The sequence below is a fragment of the Nomascus leucogenys genome, chromosome 18 (genome assembly GCF_006542625.1).
Source record: "Nomascus leucogenys isolate Asia chromosome 18, Asia_NLE_v1, whole genome shotgun sequence".
In the NCBI taxonomy this organism is placed as follows: domain Eukaryota; kingdom Metazoa; phylum Chordata; class Mammalia; order Primates; family Hylobatidae; genus Nomascus; species Nomascus leucogenys.
Window position 1 is genome coordinate 26,958,655 of NC_044398.1, and position 19,601 is coordinate 26,978,255.

General features: G+C 42.6%; 1 protein-coding gene and 1 long non-coding RNA gene across 26 annotated transcripts in view; one reads left to right on the top strand and one right to left on the bottom strand.

The window, feature by feature from the left end:
• Window positions 1-19,601, bottom strand: part of KCNMA1 (potassium calcium-activated channel subfamily M alpha 1) — a 770,960-nt gene that overhangs the window by 58,738 nt on the left and 692,621 nt on the right. For all 25 annotated transcript variants that reach the window (XM_030799216.1, XM_012502971.2, XM_012502968.2 and 22 more), the window contains one exon: window positions 17,729-17,921. In XM_030799216.1, the coding sequence (XP_030655076.1) occupies window positions 17,729-17,921 (193 nt within the window). The remainder of the gene's footprint in view (window positions 1-17,728; window positions 17,922-19,601) is intronic.
• The window catches only part of LOC105739015, a 97,064-nt gene that overhangs the window by 40,268 nt on the left and 37,195 nt on the right, over window positions 1-19,601 (top strand). The gene's annotated exons all lie outside the window — the stretch shown is intronic.

The following is a 19,601-nucleotide window of genomic DNA, read 5'->3' on the forward strand; positions in this document are numbered from 1 at the left end:
GCACAACATCATATCCTCTCTCAGGAGTAGCCCCTAAGGCATGATCCTTACTCCAGGAGCCCTGCATCCTCTCCATTTGCTAACAGTCAAATCATTCATTTGCTGCTATGCGATCACAGTCGTGGCAATGGCTGTGACCCTTGGTGTCTTCATCTGTAAAATAGGAATAACTCTAAGACCCTCTCAGCTTTGAGATTTATGTCTCTTTCATGACCCCAAATTTTAAAAGTGATCTCCAACAAAATAAGCTAGTAAAGGGAATCCAGAGGATCTCCTTACAGACTCCTTCACAAGCTCTAGTGTAGATCCAGATTTTTTTGATTCAGTTTTATACCTTTGCCCAGAGGATGAAACTTCACTTCTCAAACCAAGGAGAAGGATGTACTTTCTCCAAAGTTGCTCTAATGGCTGAGAAGGCCATAAATAACCATTTATTAAACAAACACTATGGGCTAAAGGAAGAGAAACCACCACAATTAGGCCCCTGAGGCCTGCAGGCGCAGTACAAAACGATGGGACTCTCATAATCCAGGCAATATATAACCAGTTGTTCCATTTTCTTGAAGTTATCTTCATAATCAAGATGCTATCTCAGGCATTGTGGGCTTCAAAACTATTTTTAATTTTAATTTAAAGAGCAATTAAAGACAATGGATACGCAGGATAATAAAGTAAGTGATTAGCAGCATGCAAATGACATAGGCTTAATGATAATATGGTTCTAGTCTCCAAACGGCTTGTCGAGAGAAAGCCCTTTCTACATGTGGTTGTTCAGCTAATGTGTCTCAACCCACAATTACAACATTGCTGACACCATTAACCAGTGAAACAACATCACTTCGCGAAATCCTTGTTGTCTCATTAAAAAGGAAAGGGTCAGGTAATTTAACAACGTTGTGTGTCTAGTTTTGTTGTTGGTAATTAGCAAACATTACCCAGCATAGACTCCCACTGGGAACTGGAGGAACTTTGTGAAATATTAAAGAAGAAAGCCTTTATATTTCACTGGAAAATTGAAAAGAGGTGCAGTAATATTCTCCCTGTCATCTTTTTGCATTTAGGAAAAGGAAAACACAACTTGGAACTCTTTAATTTCAGGAGAAATATTCAAAATGCATTGGGAAGTCACTATCCACATTAAGACCCTGGATCACCATTGTATACTGGCAAATAGAATCTGCATCCCTGTTTACAAAAGGGAGTTGGAGATGGGAGGACGGAAAAATTGCAAACTTCATCTTTATTGCTCTTACTTATGTTATTTGAATTAATCTCCTTGAAATAGAAGAAAGGGGCTATAAAAGTTTCTTTTTGAAATGCTACAGGACTTAAATAAGCACCAGAATTATTTATTCAGGAAAATACACACACACACACACACACACACACACACGCACATGCACACACACATATTTAGACCTAAAGGGAGAAGAAATATATTCCAGGGAACAGACTTCCTGCCTCCCTGCTTCCTAATAGAATCTTCCCCACATTGGAACTCAGACCCCGCCCCCAACACTGGCCAATGCTTGGTGTGTTGTCAGGGAGTAGAATGGTATCCTATTCTTTAAATGGGACTTTCGGAACATAAAACACATTCCAATAAATGTGAACAGAAAATTATGAATTCATTAAACTACTTTGGTATCTTGTGCTATATATAATATTTATATTCCGACTACTGTAAAATATGCTTTAATATCTTTAGGCAACTATAAGGACTTAAATATTTATAAAATGGCTGAAGATAAAGTATGGCCCTCTTATTCCTACATACAGATGATGTAAGGCATGCAATCAAAGACAATAACACTCTCTGCCCATTTGTCATCTTAAAGGAGCCGATCAACGCGCCATCCCTCGTGTGCCATCTACATAAGAGTTGTTGCCGACACAGGCAACTCCAGAGGAGTTTGTGCCTTAAAAACTACCTAGAGTGCTATACTTCATAGAAAACAGGGCTTTCTGAAAATGGAGACAAAACAATAAATTTGCAGGCAAAACAGCTCCAAGAGGGGCTTCAAAGTACTGCTGTATTTATCTCTGGGACATGTGGGAACAGGAAGCATTTTGATTTAATATTTCATAACATATAAAACAATTGCTTCCTTGCATGGCATATACTTAATGCTCACAGAAATGAGTTTTTTTTTTAAAAAGTTTCAATATCTTAAATGCAAATAAATAAATAAATAAGGAGACACACCTGCATAATAGGAATGGCTTCCTTTGAAAATATGGAATAGACCCACATAATCCCAATAAAGAGAAAGCCACCATGAATTTATAATCACCTAGGAGCCTATTAAAAGTAGTTTTATAGATTAAGTGTGAAACCTCAACCCTGATGTTCTTATTATTTACCTTCCTTGCTTGCCTTTAGGCCCATGGCCTGATTGATTTTCAAAATTCTTCCATTTCCTATGCCGATTAGGTATTCAAAGAATTGTTTGTGCCCACCTGCCTTAACCTCTCAAATGGACACCCCCTGGTTTATTTTCCCAGCTCCCACTGGCTCCCTGCTGGGAACCATGTGGAAGTTTGTGAATTTCTCATATATCTTGCATTTTCACAACGTCCATGATATGCTTTCCAAATCTCCCAGCAATCATGCCTAGGAGAATGATTTATTCTATAAATAAATTTCTAAGATAAATTTCTATGGAAATGTAAGCTTTAGTAAATCAGCTGCCCTGATACAAGGATCAGAGATGGTTTCCTTGAGTAAGTAAGGGGCTAGGCCGGTGTTTCTCAACTTGGGCTGCACGTTGGAATCACCCACACCTGCCTGCATCAGTGTCTAATTTAATTGCTCTGGAGTATGGCCTGAGCATTTCAAGAACGTTAAAAGTTCCCCAGGTGAGTGCAATGTGCAGCTAAGGTTGAAAAACAGTGGGCTAGTTCCGAAATAAATCCACCCACTTATGGTCAACTAATCTTTGGCAAGGATGTCAAGAACACACAATAGGTAAAGGACAGTCTATTCAATGAATAATGTTCAGAAAACAATATTTACATACAAAAGAATAAATCTGAACACTTCTCTTACAGCATATACAAAAATCAAATGGATTAAAGACTTGAATGTAAAATCTGAAACCATAAAACTCCTAGGAGAAAAAATAGGGGAAAAGCTCTTTGACATTGGTCTGGGCAATGATTTCTTGGATATGACACCAAAAGTGCAGGCAACAAAAGCAAAAATAAAAAAGTGGGACTACGTCAAACTAAAAATCTGCACAGCAAGGAAAACAATCAACAAAGTGAGAAGCCAACCTACTGAACGGGAGAAAATATTTTAAAACCACCTATCCAATAAAGGGTTAATATCCCACCTATATAAATAACATATACTCAATAGCAAGAAAATAAATAACCTGATTAAGAAATGGGCAAAGGAACCTAATAGACTTCTTTATAAAGAAGATATACAAATGGCCAACAAGTAGATATGAAAAGGTGCTCAATATCACTAAACATCAGAAAAATGCAAATCACAATAAGATATCACCTCATACCTGTTAAGATTGCTATTATTGAAAAGACAAGTGATAACAAGTGTTGGTGAGGGTGGAGAGAAAAGTGAACCCTTGTACACTGCTGGTGGGAATGTAAATTGGTACAGCCCTATAGAAGACAGTATGAAGTTTCTATAAAAAGTTAAAAATAGAACCACCACATGATTACATGATTTAGCAATCCCACTTCTGGGTATATATCCAACAGAAATGAAATCAGTATCTCAAAGAGATATCTGCACCTCCATGTTTATTGGAGTACTATTCACAATAGCCAAGATATAGAAACTACTGGTGTCCATTGACAGATGAGTAGATAAAGAAAATATGGTCTGTGTTGTGTATGTACCTGCACATATATATAATGGAATATTATTCAGCCATATAAAAGAAAGAAATCCTGTCATTCAACAACATAGATGAACTGGAGAACATCATGCTAAGTGAAATAAGCCAGTTATAGAAGGACGAATACTGTATGATCTCACTTATACATGGAATCTAAAAAGTTGAACTCATAGAAGCAGAAAGTAGAACAGTGGTGGCCAGGGACTGTGGTGAGGGTCAGGGGGAATGGGGAGATGTTGGTCAAAGGATACAAACTTGCCATTATAAGATGAATAAATTCTGGGGCTGTGATGTAAAGTATGGTGACTATAGTTGATAGTGTTGTGCAGTACACTTGAAGTTTGCAAAGAGAATAGATCGTAAGTGTCCTCACGACACACACCCGGGCACACACACACACACACACAATAGTAACTATGGGAGATGATGGATGTGTTTATTAACTTGATTTTGGTAATCACTTCACAATGTATATGTATATCAAATCATCATGTTTTAAACCTTAAATATATACAACTTTTATTTGTCAGTTGTATCTCAATAAACCTGGAGAGGAAGAAAATCATTAGGGTAGACAAACCTCTTAAATTTGTATATAAAATTTATGTGTCTATGAGGAGGTAGGAGGAGGGTCACAGAGAATATTCATTATTAGCTATTTAAAGGGGTACAAGACCCCTTTCCCAGTTGAGAACTAACATGCTATAGGTTTTCTGGCTGAAACCCAAAATTACTGTTTTAAGGAAAAAAAAAAAAGAGGCAAAGGAGGGAGGCCAAATGACATCTGTTGACTAGGTGGAGTAGCATGGGTCCTGCTCTGGAAGGGTGTCACTTCACCAACATCAGGGCTCCTACCACAACCAAATCCCAGAGGTTGGAAATGTATGAGGTTTTCTGTCAGCGAGCTGTGCCAACCTCTGCTTCAGAGAGCAGCTGCGTTGCATGGCGCCATGCTAGCCTGTCTATGGAGGGGAAGAGCCCCATGCTTGCTGTTCATCTGCCGTAGTTCTTCCTCAACTCCTCTGTAGGCTTTTGTTAGTCTACCTTACCTGGTCTGCTCACCTTCCAAAGGTGTGCTGGTTTCTATCATCATCTATTTTCTATGCATATTTACAGACAAACAGATCAACAGTAATTCTGGCTGCTAGGTACAAGTGGATAACCCTAACTTATGATTTGTTAATCTGGGAGTAGGAGGGGATGAAATAAAATAGTAAAATTGTAATAATAATAACAAAAATAGCTAACATTGCTTGAGTTCTCCCATCCTAGGTAGGAAGTGCTTTAACAGCCATTCACTCAGGGTTGCCATGTATGGTTGTGAAGGTTGGGCACTACACAGTAGCTAATCTAAGTGGGTACCACTCATATCAATGGGCATTGTATATTTGCATATTTATGACAATATTTTTTCCTAGCAGATGACAGAAAAATGTATTGTTCGAACATATTAGTAGATTATCACCATTTTTTCAGCAGAGGAAAGTAAGGTGTCTTGAGAAAAGAGTGACTTTTTCTGGCTTACTTAAAGGTACTGTATGGACAATAGGAAGTCCTGTATCTCACTGAATTCTCATAGTCATTTGATATGCCAGGTGCATTTAGTATTCTTAGTGAGAAAACTGAGATACAAAGAGGTTAAGTAATTTTCCCAGGCCTAGTAAGTGGCGGATCTGGGATTCAAACCCAAGCTGTCATTCCAGACCCCATGTGTGCCATGACTGAACTTGACTGCAAGTGCTATTTCTACAGCCTTTTGATGTTTAATAACTTTTCTGCAGCCATTATGTCTTTGTATTCATACACTGATCCCTCGGTGTTGTGGGGTGGAGTCATTTAATATATAGATATATAGATGAGGAAATGAAATCTGGAGTCTTTGTTATGTCAAATTGCACATGATAGACAGAAACAGGATTTAAAACCTGTTCCTTAACCCTCCATGACTGCATCATTACTCTGACAGCCATGTTTGTGATTCACCATCATGAACTAGGGCAACAAAATCCATCTTCCAAGTTCCTCCTGCTCCAGTCTACCGTTGAGAGGAATGTTCATTTCTACATGGCCAGGGAAGCTCTCAGGAAGCATTCACAGCTCCCTGGAGTAGAAAGCAGAGATATTTTCTGCCCTTTGTTGAACTTTGGAGGTCTCAGTCCTACAGCCTTGGGCCCTGGGTTGGTACTGTGTAATAGTACATTCAGCAAGGCCAGTCAAAGGTTGAGGGCCAGGAGCTATTAGTAAAGGTTAAGGGAATAGGACAGTTTATATTAGAGACAACCTGGCCATCTGATAAAGGCTCCTCCACACAAGTACAACATCTTTGATCTCTGTAACCCTTGTCCAGTGCCCAGTTGTCAAATGAAGGGAGACTAAAGCCTGGAGGGAAAGGGTAGGTTTTTAATAAAGGTATTTGGCTGCTTTATCTCATTTGAGGGCACATTAAGAGGGAACAGGCTGCAAACAACAGATAGCAGGATTAAATCATTTATTCATGTATTCATCCCCTCCACAAACCTCTACTAAGTGTCTACTAGGTGTGAGGTGCTGTGCTAAGCATTTAAAAAGATTTCTGGCAGTTGGTGAGCATGAAGAGTTCAGCAAAACAATAGAACAGGCTCTTCTTTGGAGGATCTACTCAGGTTAACAGTGCGCCCACCTACAAGCATTTCCTTTGACATAGTGAGCCCTTTAAGTACCTCGGTTATACCATTAGTACACAAATAGCCAGGTGACCCTCTGTGAAATACACTTGGCCTTTCCTGTTTCTGTGCCTTCTATTACTCAGCTTCAGCCCTTTCCACATGCCTGTCGGCACTTTTATTTACGTTAATCACACTTATTTTCAAATTCTGGTCCCTTTACTCTGGAGTCTTTCCCGACTACCACAGCCCAAAGCCACCTCTGCCTTCTCATAACACATTGCATGGTAGCATGTATGGGACACTGAAAACATCTGGTAGAACATCTCCCCTGGAGATCTGTAACAAGATGCTCAAGGACTATCCTGCTTTTCTAGAATTCAGAAAATAATTTTCCTCCAGACCATTCCATGAAGTATAATTGAAGCATTTAAGGACTAGCCATATCCTTAAATGTTCAATAAATCAAGAACTAAAGTCATTTATAAATCAGTTGGCTTCTTTGCAGTGCCACTTTTTTTTTCTTCTTTTTTTTTTTTTTTTTTTTTTGCTTGTTTGTTTTTGGTTTTGTTTTTGAGATGGAGTCTCACTCTGTCACCCAGGCTGGAGGGCAATGGTGCAATCTTGGCTCACTGCAACCTCCACCTCTTGGGTTCATGTGATTCTCCTGCCTCAGCTTCTGGAGTAGCTGGGTCTACAGATGTGAGCCACCACACCAGGCTTATTTTTGTACTTTAATAGAGATGGGGTTTCACCATGTTAGCCAGGCTGGTCTCAAACTCCCAACCTCAAGTGATCCACCTGCTTCAGCCTCCCAGTGTGCTGGGATTACAGGCATAAGCCACTGCATCTGGCCTCAGGGCCGTTTATTTCTTTATTTTTTTCTTGAGATAGAATTTCGCTCTTGTCGCTTTTAAGAAAAGAAGTAAAGTTTTTAAGACTGCACATGAGTTTTTGCCTATAAGAGAATAGGTGAAGACAAAAATGCACTGAATAGCTGGCTAGATTTATCTGCCAGCTTGAGGCATGTGTGCTATCTTCACAGCAGGTGTATCGAATGAAATGGCTCACACTCTGAACAAGGAATACACTGGAATGTTCCAAGCCCTGTATCGTTAAGTATGTGTGTCAAAGTTGTTCCATACAACCTATTTTATGTTTCTGTCCCTTTTGCCTATAGATCCCACTACTTCTATGACAGCATAGACTATGGAGAGAACAGGGGCACTAACCTCAGGCATAGGATGCAAACCAAACTGACACTCAGGATAGGGTAGTTGACCTATCCTCATCCAGAATTTCATGAGGTGTCTTAGAGGGTCCATGGGATTACAAGACTTCCTTTACTTTTCTCTGATTCTACAGCTGTGGTTTCCCCTCTATAAGACAATTTCTCTGGACCATTTTCTGAGCCTAGGCTTTGGGCACTACAGTGGTCTCTTCATTCTCATCTGCTGCCTGTCATAGAAACTTCCGCTTGAGCATGGAAGGAGTAAATAAACCCTAAAAATGTTATTTAAGTGTCTTCACAAAGAAAGTAACAGCTAGGTCTCAAGTATTCCACCCTCTTCCTTACAGCTTCAAAGTCCAATCTATATTCACAAGAAAAACAGAAGAGAAAGACTCCAACAGTCATACTGCTCACAGAGACAGGCTAAGCACAGTGCTTCACATTGCCCCCAGATTTACTCATTTGTCCAGTGGTAGTAGCAAGAAAGACTGAAGCCAACAGAATCCTAGTATCTCTCATTGTTGGAACAGCTAGGGTCAAGGGGCTCAAAAAATGGGGATTCACGGAGACAAGAACCATTGAAAACAAACTTCAGCCCCTTGGGTGCAAGGACCAGCTTAGAAGTGAGGCTGGCACACCTTGAGCACTTTCATCCCCTTGAGTGTTTGTCCTGGGGGTGCCCCCGTGACCCTTGAAAGTACATGTATAGCTTCAGGCCCATTCTCATCAGGACAACACTTGCCTTTTATGAGACAGGCTGATGTGCTGAGAAAAGCATAGACTTTGAAATCAGATGTTTGGAGATCAACTCCACGTGCCCTTGACTAGCTATAAGGCTATGGGAAAAGTGCCTAATTCCCCTGAGTCTCTGTTTTCTCATCTGTAAAATGAAGGTGGTAACTCTCCCTCAGCAGGTTGTCAGGGAGATTAAATAAGATATTACATAGGAACGTGCCTGGTGTATGGCTCACCTGAAAAAAAAATTACATTTTTTAAAAGAGGCATTAACCAGGCACACAAATTTTGAGGAGTAAACTGGCACGTCAGAGCCAGATGCTAAATCCATAAGTTCAGTCCAACCCCAAGACCACCCCACATCTGCTTTCTGTCTCTGAAGCTAAGATTTCCCTTCATGACAGCTGGGCACAGCCTGAGTGGGGATGTGAATTTGCTCTGCATGCATTTGGAAGGAAAAGATGATTCTGTCTGTTTTTACTTTTTCTTCTGCACATCCACTCTCCAATAAAGTCTTTCACGTATGGAGGGCATAAAAACCCTCCATGAGTTCAAAAAGTAGTCCAAGTTCTCAGTCTCTTATTATAGCTGCTGCTGTTGTTTTTCCTTGTTTCTCTTGCTAGGAATACATTACCAGAATAGTAAATGGCAGGGTTAAAGAGGATCTCTCATGTGATGAAATAGGCTACATAGGAAAAATTCTCCTAAGTTGAAGTCATTTAGAAAACAGCTGCAATTGCTGCTTTGCTGAAATACATCTGCACCTGAGATTCTTGTGATGAGATTCATCCTGTGACGTCCACGGAAGAAATGTAACAGGGCAGGCCCCTTTCTGTACTTGAGACCTGCTCAGAGCCCTAAGCCAGATTTTCTTTATTGTTTAGTAAGCTCTTTTAATGAAATGTACTACTCTTATTATAGAGGACTCAAAATAAGATCTAAATCACAAACCAATAAAAGAAAATTATTGGGCTGGGTATCTAAAGTTACTACCTAGAGGCTACTCCAGTGTGGTATTTATAAATCTCTAAACAGTTAAGTATAATTGTCTTTTTGGTTTTTGGGACGGAAGCCAACAGCAGTTTCAGTTACAACGGAAGAAAAATATTTTAGCGCTGAGCTTTGTTCGTTCAGTGGGTATAAAGAGAAATGGCTTCTCCCCTATCACCATTTCAGAATTGAGAGAGAATATTGTGGTAATGAAATGTTATATGGGAGCAGCTGAAAAAATGCTTCTCTGATTTCGAGGAGGGGGAATGTGTGTGAGGATACATGTATAGGTGCATCTGCAAGAAACAGTGAGCAGCCTGGGGGTCAGGAAAGCCAGGCTTGTAGAAGCGGGAGAAGGCAGAGCCCTGGGAAAAAGGCAGGTGTGGAAGGGTGGCGTGGAAGTTGAAGATGGGGTGGTCTGTCCAATTAATGGAAAAGCCAGATGTGCAGCTGCTCACCCCAATGCCGTCCGCTCCCCATCTGTAAACACATAGACAGTGCCGTTCAGGAAGGACATGAACACTTCCACTAAAAGACTCTTGACCCCAATCCTGACAAACACCATAGCTCTCCCCCTGGAGTTACAATGCAAATCACATAAAACGCAGATCCCTATGTAATAAAAATCAAGAACATGCTGGATATCCTTAGTTATAAAGGACCACAGAACTCATCTCTCTACCAATCTCCCTCCCATCACAAAGAGTGTGTCAGTTACTCTCCTTTGGCAAAGAGACAGTGAGGGATAAGAGGCTCGCTGCATTTGCAGGCGGTCCATGCTGTTCTGGAAATATCTTCCTTACATTGGGCTAAAATCCCGTTCTCCTTAATTATTAACCATTGGCCCTGGTTTTTGTCCAATGGAGCAGAAGATTAAATGGCCCTTTAAGCCTGCTGACTTTGTTCTCTTAACCACTTGGCAAGTGACATGTTGTCCAGGCACTGCCCCATTCTGGCTGTCCTCTTTACAACATTTTTTTGTTTGTTTGTCAAAATTCTCCTTCAAATCTTCCTAGCTCTTGACACATTCCCTCCTATCCCAACAAAGATGAAACAATCACTGCTCAAAAGAAATGATGCTTTTATCACCAAGGTTTATCTAGCCTGTCTTTACTGATCATTTGAAAATTAACATGCAGAAGTGCTCAATGCATTCTATCCTGTGGATTTGATCTCAGAGTTCCACTTTAGGAAGGCCCTTTTAGTTCTGCTTTTTGTCATCCAGTAATTTAGAGATCCTAATCCACATTGTCTCACACAAAGATAAAAGAGAAATCACATTTTCGTCTTTGGAACAGTAAAAGACATCTCAGACTTTAGGATAGGGAAGGTGTACCCTATGCCCCCAATTAATGCTGTCTCTCCAAGGACTGCTGCCATACTTCCAAAGAAAAATGTCATTCCCTACTTGAGGCTCTTAACCTTTGTTGAAATGTGGAGAAAGGAGAGTGTCCGCTTAGATGTGGATGTTCATTTAGTGTAACTACAGCTTCAGGTCAGGGAAGGCGGGAGGAAAGCTGTGTGTGTGTGTGTGTGTGTGTGCGCGCGCACGTGTGTGTGTGTGTGTCTATAAAGAGGCACAGAATATGGAAAAAAGGCAGTGGACATACGTCTTGGGTTTGAGATCTTGGCTCCTCCCTCCCCTGGGACATTCGGGACAGGCTCAGCTTTTGGTTCTCCGGCTTCTACCAAAGTTTTCCTCTACCCTCTCTTTCTAAGATGGTCCATATACTTCTGTCCTGCAATTCTCTTGCCTCTCTCCCTCTCTCTGAGGCTCTCCTTTGCTCCTCAGAGCAAAGGGCCAGATTGCTAGAAGCAAACTTTTCCTGGATTAAGGACTTCATTTCCACCCTTCAGCTTTTCATGCCCATCTGGATTTTCCACTAAGTCCCGGTGGAAATAAACCATGACTAAAACCCAATCCTCCCAACACTGCTTTCTCCTGCATCCTGTCCCTCCACTCTGCCATCCTCTGACCCCCAGAAGGAAACACACGTCCATGCAGACTGTTTTGTATCTACAGTGACTCCTTCTAGAACCTCCCATTCTTTTTCCAGTCCAAGGTTTCAGGCTTCCATCTGGATAGCCACAGTTCCTAACCAGAGTCCTTGCATCTTCTTCCTTTCCACTCCAAACAATGCTTCACAGGGCTGCCAGATCCATCTCCCTAAAGCTCAGGTCCAATCCCATCACTCTTTTGCTTTGAAACCTTCTGTAGCTCCCCAGTGCCTAGTGAATTATTTACAGCTTCCTAACTCATAAACACATACAAAATTATTTACAGTTTCCTAACTCAAGAAAGAAAAGAAATTCCTCAATGCCCAACCCACATTTCAGCCTCATCTCTCCCTGCTGCCTTACATGTACTCTGTATTGGGGCCAAATTGTACTTGTCCCTGTCCCTCTAACACATCCCCAGGGACCTCTGCCCTCACTTCCATTCTCTCCGTCTCAAGCCAGCTCGCTTTGCCTCCACCTGTTATCTTTTTCAAGCATGGAATTAATTACCCTCTTCCTATAAATCTTTGATGACTCCCCCAAATCCAAACCCTTAGCAAGACAAGTCTACACTCTAGGACTGCACCATCCAATATGGTAGCCACTGGCTACGGGTCACTTTAAATTTTTATAAATTTGTTAAAATTAAATTAAAAGGAAAAATTTAATTCCTAAATTTCAAGTGCTCCATAGCCATAGCCACATGTATTCAAGTCATCCACAGACACCGTCTCTTTTTTTTTTTTTTTTTTTTGAGATGGAGTCTTGCTCTGTCGCCCAGGCTGGAGTGCAGTGGCATGATTTCGGCTCACTGCAAGCTCCGCCTCCTGGATTCAAATTATTCTCCCGCCTTAGCCTCCCAAGTAGCTGGGACTACAGAGGCGTGCCACCAGGCCTGGCTAATTTTTTGCATTTTTAGTAGAGACGGGGTTTCACCGTGTTAGCCAGGATGGTCTCGATCTGCTGACATTGTGATCCACCTGCCTTGGCCTCCCAGAGTGCTGGGATTACAGGCGTGAGCCACCGTGCCTGGCCAATGCCACCTCTTCTTGAAAGACGTCTCAATTCCTCAAAATACATAAACCAAGGATCGCTTTGTCTTCCTCTATTTCTAGCCTCGTCCTTGTTTCCTTAGACTGTCATTGTTTATGGGGATACCTCCTCCACTCACCTGAGCCCTGCAAGCATAGTGAGTGGCTGAATCCAAGCCATCTTTTGTCACCTTTGTGTTCTGGGCCTTTAGAGTGCCTGATGCATGGAGAACAGCCATTTATTCCTTTTTCTTTTCCTTAGGAGTTACCCTTCATGGAAGGGTAAGCAGGAAGCAACTACAAGATCATCATTTCCAAACAATATGAAAGCAGAATGGGAAATGCCATGGCATGCTCCCTCTTTTCAGGTATGAACTGAAGCAGCTCAGAGAGCGGACCCTGCCTCCCTCTGCTCACCCTTTCTTCCAAGATCAGGCTCAGTTCTCATCTTTTTCAACCACAGGAAAACAGTCTGGCAAGAGCCACTGTTGTACCAGCTGATTTAAATTGAAATGTTTTCCCCAGATAAATGCGTGCTAAATAATACACCAGCTCTCCAGCCAAAGGGAAGTGACAGGCACTCTGTAAATAAAGGCACTTAGTTGCTGGTAAAGAGCTGTAAAGTGGTTCTGAGCTGATGTTTGCTGACCAGCAAGAAGCAGCTTCATCTGCTTTATATAATTGTCACTGCAGTTTTGTCTGCTGTATATTAAAACTGCATCTCATAGACCCGACTGTCACATCGGATATACCATCTGGCTTGGGATATGCCACCTTTTTCTGTAATTGTTTTTGACAACAAGCCATCACATCTTGGGTCTTTTCAGAAAGTGTCTGGTCCAGAATCCCTAGGCTGGGTCAGTTCTGACACCATGTGGGCTAGAAAAGTGACATCAAAAGGGAATGTGAAAAGAGAACAGAAGAGAAAAGAGAGGCTTTGTTAGTCTAGGAGCCCTAATAACATGCAGTGGCAGCTGTCCAATGAAAGATCTACTTTCTCAATGTGAAGGCACATTTTTCATGCTAAATTATATCATGTTAGGAAAGCTTTCCATATATTGCATGTATATTCTGGCCCAAGAGCATGACATTTGTCCTGAGTCCACATTTCTACCCAGCGAGGTTCTAGAGACATGGAGACAGTTCTTCAGACAATGCAGAGCATGAGGTTCCATAAAGAACCGTAGAATACATAAGAGTGAAAGCAAGGTGTCAGTGGCCAGAAATCTGTGTAGTTATCACTCAGAGGAAGTTAGATTTGTTTTCCAAAATGATAAGAGTAACATGAAATCCCCAGCACTTTGGGAGGCCAAGGCGAGTGGATCACCTGAGGTCAGGAGTTTGAGACCAGCCTGGCCAACATAGTGAAACTCTGTCTCTACTAAAAATACAAAAATTAGCCAGGTGTGGCAGCACGCACCTGTAATCCCAGCTACTTGGGAGGCTGAGGCAGGAGAATCACTTGAACCCAGGAGGTGGAGGTTGAAGTGAGCTGGTATCACACCACTGCATTCCAGCCTGGGCAACAGAGAGAGACTCTACCTCAAAAAAAAAAAAAGAAAGAAGGAAGGAAAGGAAGGAAGAAAGAAAGAAAAAGAAAGGAAAGAAAGAAAGAAAGAAAGAAAAAGAAAGAAAGAAAGAAAGAAAGAAAGAAAGAGAGAGAAAGGAAGGGAGGAAGGGAGGGAGGGAAAGAAAAGAAAAGAAAAAAAAAAGGAGAGTAACATGAAATCCTTTTTGTTCCCCATAATCCCTATTCCCTTGGAGCTTGATCATGCCAAACTCCCAGATGAAGGATGACAAAAGTATCTGAGGCCAGTGGGCACTCCAGTTAGTCAAAAGGGTCTCAGATATAGAACGGCAGAGAAACTCAGCTCACAGAGTCAGCTCACAGGCTGGGAGGAGCCCAAGGAGTGGGGTGCTGGGTCTGCAGCCAAAGGTGAGCACTGGAGAAGAAGCGATTTCTCTGTGTTGATGGCTCCCACTGGACCACTGCCTTTACAAGGTTAGAGTGTCACCAGAGAACAGTATTCAAAAACAAGAGAGGAGCAGACAGACAAGAAAACAATGGGACATAAAGTCTTGGTGGGCCTAGAGCTTTGACACTCTCACTTAGGGAGCAGAACAGACTGCTGGCTAGTGAGAGACAGATGCTCCTCTCCACTGCTGACCAGGGGTCTACAAGAATCACTGCTGAGCATAGAAACACATCCTCTGCCTTCTTCTGTCATGTGTGCTATCTTAGTCCATTTGGGCCGCTGTAACAAACACCATAACCTGGGTGGCTGATAGACAACAGACATTTATTTCCCACAGTTCTGGAGAACGGAAAGTTCAAGGTCAAGGCGCTGGCATGTTCAGTCTCTGGTGAGGACTTTCTCGCAGTGTCCTCACATGACAGAAGGGACAAGGGATCTTTCTCAGGCTTCTTTTACTTTATTTATTTGTTTGTTTGTTTTATTTTATTTTGTTTTAGACAGAGTCTTGCTCTGTTGCCCAGGCTGGAATACAGTGGTGCCATCTCGGCTCACTGTAACCTCCACCTCCCGGGTTCAAGTGATTCTCTTGCCTCAGCCTCCGGAGTAGCTGGGATTACAGGCACCCGCCACCATGCCTGACTAATTTTTTTGTATTTTTAGTAGAGATGGGGTTTCACCATGTTGGCCAAGTGGTCTCAAACTCCTGACCTCAGGTGATGCACCCACCTCAGCCTCCCAAGGCGTGAGCCACCGTGCCCGGCCTCAGGCTTCTTTTATAAGGACACCAGTCTCATTCATAAGGGCTCCACCCTCATGACCTAAACACCTCCCAAAGGCCCCACCACCTAATACCATCGCCTTGAGGGTTAGGATTTTAATGTATGTATTTGGCAGGGAGTAGGTGGAGGGGACAAAAACACTCATACCATAACTGTGTGCATGTGTGTATACAAAAGAAAGAGTGCCCTTTTTTTCTTTGGAGGAAAATTAAGCTCCCTTTCTCTTTCCTCCATATCTCCTGTCAAAACCTATTTTTCTTGCTTATCCTGTGCTATAAAAGAATAAAGAAGACCTTTGGGCACCGGGGAGTGGAAGAATTGTTACCAATTTGGCCTTTATATAGGATCTAAGAGGCTGGGATAAGGTTTAAGAGAACTGGAAGGAACACCTATATCAGATGTGTATGTAACTAAATTATACACTGAGATTCTAATCTGTGGCCCTGGAAAATCATGATTGAGTTTGGAGGAAACAGGCCTTTTTGGGAAAGGGAGTGTTTTCCTGCCTCCTCCTGCTGCCTTCTGTCTGTACTTAAAGGGAGAATCATTGCTTTCACTTTTTTCCTTTCCCCTTGATGGTTCACTCCTCCCCAGGAGAGGAGGAGCATCTACCAAGGGTTGGTCACATCCTGTTCATGCTTTAAAGGGGCGCATTTGAGTTACCTGGGGATCTTGTTGGAATGCAGATTCTAACCCAGCAGGTCTGGGATGGGCCATGAGATTCTGTAACTCTAACAGGCTCCCCCAACAGACATCCATACTGGGGCAGGGCAGAGAGGACACATATTGAAGGTCAAGGGCTTAAAGGCAGGAACCAAATGCCAGCTTGCCTCTTTCACCTCCTAGAAGGTCAGCTTACTGTCTTCTCACATCCTTTCTCACCTGTGCTACCCGGGCAGGCCGCACAGGAGGCGGGCTCTACCTCTTCAGGATGCAGCTAGGAGTAAGCTCAGAGCCTCTCCTAGGCCTTCACATGTTGTGCTGTCCTGCAAGCACAGCTGAGCAGGTGGATACCAAGATTTAGATTTGGGTATGGCAGGGAGGATGGTGGCATGGAGAGGTCAAAATTAGGCTTCAGGCTGTATCGGGGTGATGTCAGAAGGACAGAAGCCATTTCACATGCAACACCAAAGGGGAAGGTTCTCTTAAGCTTGACCAGAAGCTGCTGTGAATCTCAAGATCCTCAGAGAAGCCCCAGCCCCTCTCTCCGTCCACAGCAGTGAAGACACTGGCTCCCAGAAAGCTCATCTGATAGATGATTTGAACCTAGGTCTGCCAGGGTCTGGCTGCAGTTGCCTCCAAAGAATCAAAGCCTATCTTTCTCCTCCACTTTCCAAATCTCACCCCAGTGCCCATTTCCCACCAGCTGACTCTAGCCCAGAGCCACGCAGGGAAGAGGATTCTAGGAACTATTGTTCCTGGGTTTTCTGCAATGCTAAGCAAATGTTAGAAGGCAGTGGTGGTGATGTCAAGTTGACAAAAAATAATGTAGCTCACAGATCCAGGATGCATGATTCAGCTGAGCTTCTAGAAAGCCTGGCATAATGGGGAGGAGGTCAGACACTTGCCCAGCTATCAATAAGGTGATGCTTCATATCCCAGTAGCCATAGCTCTCATGGGCTGTGCTCCTACGGCTTTCCATCCTGGACTGATGGGATTCTGGTCCCCATCAGGCAGCCAATGCCACCCTCTGGTAGCTCATCTGTAACAACGATCCTCCAATTCATGGCAAGCCTACAGGGAGGTGTCACTCAAAGGAAAATGCTTTGCATCCTATCCTGCCAGATCTTGATTACAGAGGTCATTTGTTATGAAGGTTTTGCTGTGTTGCCTTTCTGAGACCCCTAGACATCTTTACTTGTAACCACCTGCCCAGGGTCCCAAAGCAAATGACAGGAAAGACTAGGGGCAGAGTAGGAAGGCAGATGTGTGTCACTTAAGGCTGCTTTGCCTCCTATAGGAAAATGTGTGGTCTAAGTGTCACCATTTGCTAAATGACTTTTAGTGTCCATAGAGTTGCCACTCTCCAGAGATTACCATCCCTCAGTCAGCAGAGTCCTAGAAGCAGCTCTAACAACAGCAAAGCTTCACTCCCATCCCAGCTCAATGGCAAAAACATATACTGGAAGGAAATGGTCAGAATTATGCAGCCAGCTTCTTTTCAGTGCTCTGACATTTAGCTGATGACACTGGTCATGAAGCCACTCCTTGGGAAAGCTGAGGGAGTGGCTATTTAAAGGCTTGTTTATCCCCTGGAAAGGCAACCTAGTCTGTGTGTGGGTGACCAGGTCTCAAGCCTGCATTCCGGAATGCAAAGAAGAGGCAGCAGATGCCCCTTTGAAAGCCATCATGGCGACTGCAGGTTTCACTGCCAGGCAGGCTGATGTGAGCCTCTTTGAATTACTGAGTGAAGGATATCCCTCTTGCCAGCCCCTGTCCCCCGTAGGCACAGCAAAGAAGTATTACAGGCTGTCCTTACCTTGGGAATTAGCCTGCAAGACCCCGATGCTGTCATCAAACTGCATAGATTTGATGTTGAGTGACGCCAAGATGCATTCCTTGTCCTGCAGCGAAGTATCATCAATATTATTCTGATTGGCTGACAGGATAACGCACATGTCACAGAGGTTGATGTTGACAGCCCTTAAATCAGCCCGACTTAATGGCGTACCCTTTGGCATAGAGGAAAGAAAAAAAAAACAGAGGGGGAGAGATGGAGAGAGAGAGAGAGGAGCAAAAGTGAGAGGAGAGGGAAAGAGGAAAAAAATAAAAACAAATTAAAGATTGAGTCGGAGCTTTGGGAAATTATTTAACAAGTATCTTTTTTATGCCTTGACATTAAGCTGGCCTAACTACATTCAAGGGAATAGGAGCTGTGTGCTAATCTAAAGGGTAGTCGGTGCTGATGGCAGCATTTTAAGCTTGCTCTCAATACTCAATCAAGCTATTACTAACAAACACGGGAGAGGAATAATGCCAGGGTTCTACATCTTCTTCCTGCCTGGAAATTGTCTTGATTTAAGTAACTGTCCTGTGGCAACCTCTGGCTTTCAGAATGTAACGAGGGGGTGGGTTTCAAGTGCCTGTTTATTTAATAGCGGGTCACTTCCGTCTCAGGCAAAAGACAGCAGTTCCAATGCAGCCAAGGGGAAATGGCCAGTGAGCACAGAGTGATGAGGTGGGCCTGGATGTGCGGCTCAATTTGGAGGCTATGGATGGAGTGGAATTAATGTGTGCAATGCAAAAGGAATATGGAAAGGAGTTAGGCTTCAGGTCATATATTTTATTGCATATTTTCAGCAAGAAAAAAATACACAGGGAAATGGCCTAATTGTCCAACAACATAGGAATGGTGAAATATACTTTTGGACATGCACACAGTGAAAATGTATGCAGGAGGTAAAGAGGTAGAGCTGGCTCTCCATGCAGGCATCGGTTTAGAAGCCTCTCTAAGATAGAGGGGGAAGTGAAAAAAAAAAGTTCTAGAGCAGTTAAAAAAAGTATAGTTTCATTTCTGTAAAAAAAAAAAAAAAAAACCACAAAATAAAATTACGTATATATAAATGTATGTAAATTTGGAAGGAAAGCACAGGAAAAATAGCCATTACACTAATAATGGTAATTCCCTCTGGGAAGGGAAATAGGATTGGTGGGGGTGAGGGGAAAGTTTGCTTTTCACTTTATATACTTCTATATTGTTTGAATATTTTATAACAAGAACATATTTGTATATTACAGGTACATTTAAAAAATAAATAAGCCAGTAAACAGATTTTTTAACATAAAAAATAACAACAAAAGACAGTGGAAAAATCCCAGATCCAGGAGGTAACAACAGAGTCCGGGAATGCAAGCACAGGGAAAATAGAAGGGTTAGGTTAGGACAGGGCCATGGCCTCCACATGCTGTGTGTTTTCGGGTGGAGCCACAGCAAAATCATCAAGCCACCCCATGCCATAGCTCCCCAGTGGCCATGCAGCATCATTTTGGGGCTCCTGTCTGGCCACCAGCTTCATTGGTCCTCTAGCCTGAATCTAGCTTCCTCTTTGCCTGTGTGGTGACCTGAGTTACCTTCAACTCACTGATTGTGTAGACCAAGGGTTTGCCAACTGTCATGTATCTGTGAATGTCCTCCTCTAATCTGCCTTTCTGGAGAAACTGGCTTTGAGAAGAAGAGACTTGGCTGCAGAGATGGAGCCTATCTACCCTCTTTTATGAGTCACTGGTAGTCATGATTCTATTCTCAGAACCTAAAATATTGTGCAACTATGGAGGAAGGGGCATTTAGCACTGTGGTTGCTGCTGAGACACAACTAGTTCCAAGCTCTGGAGCAGCGTCTTTTTGAGAGAAG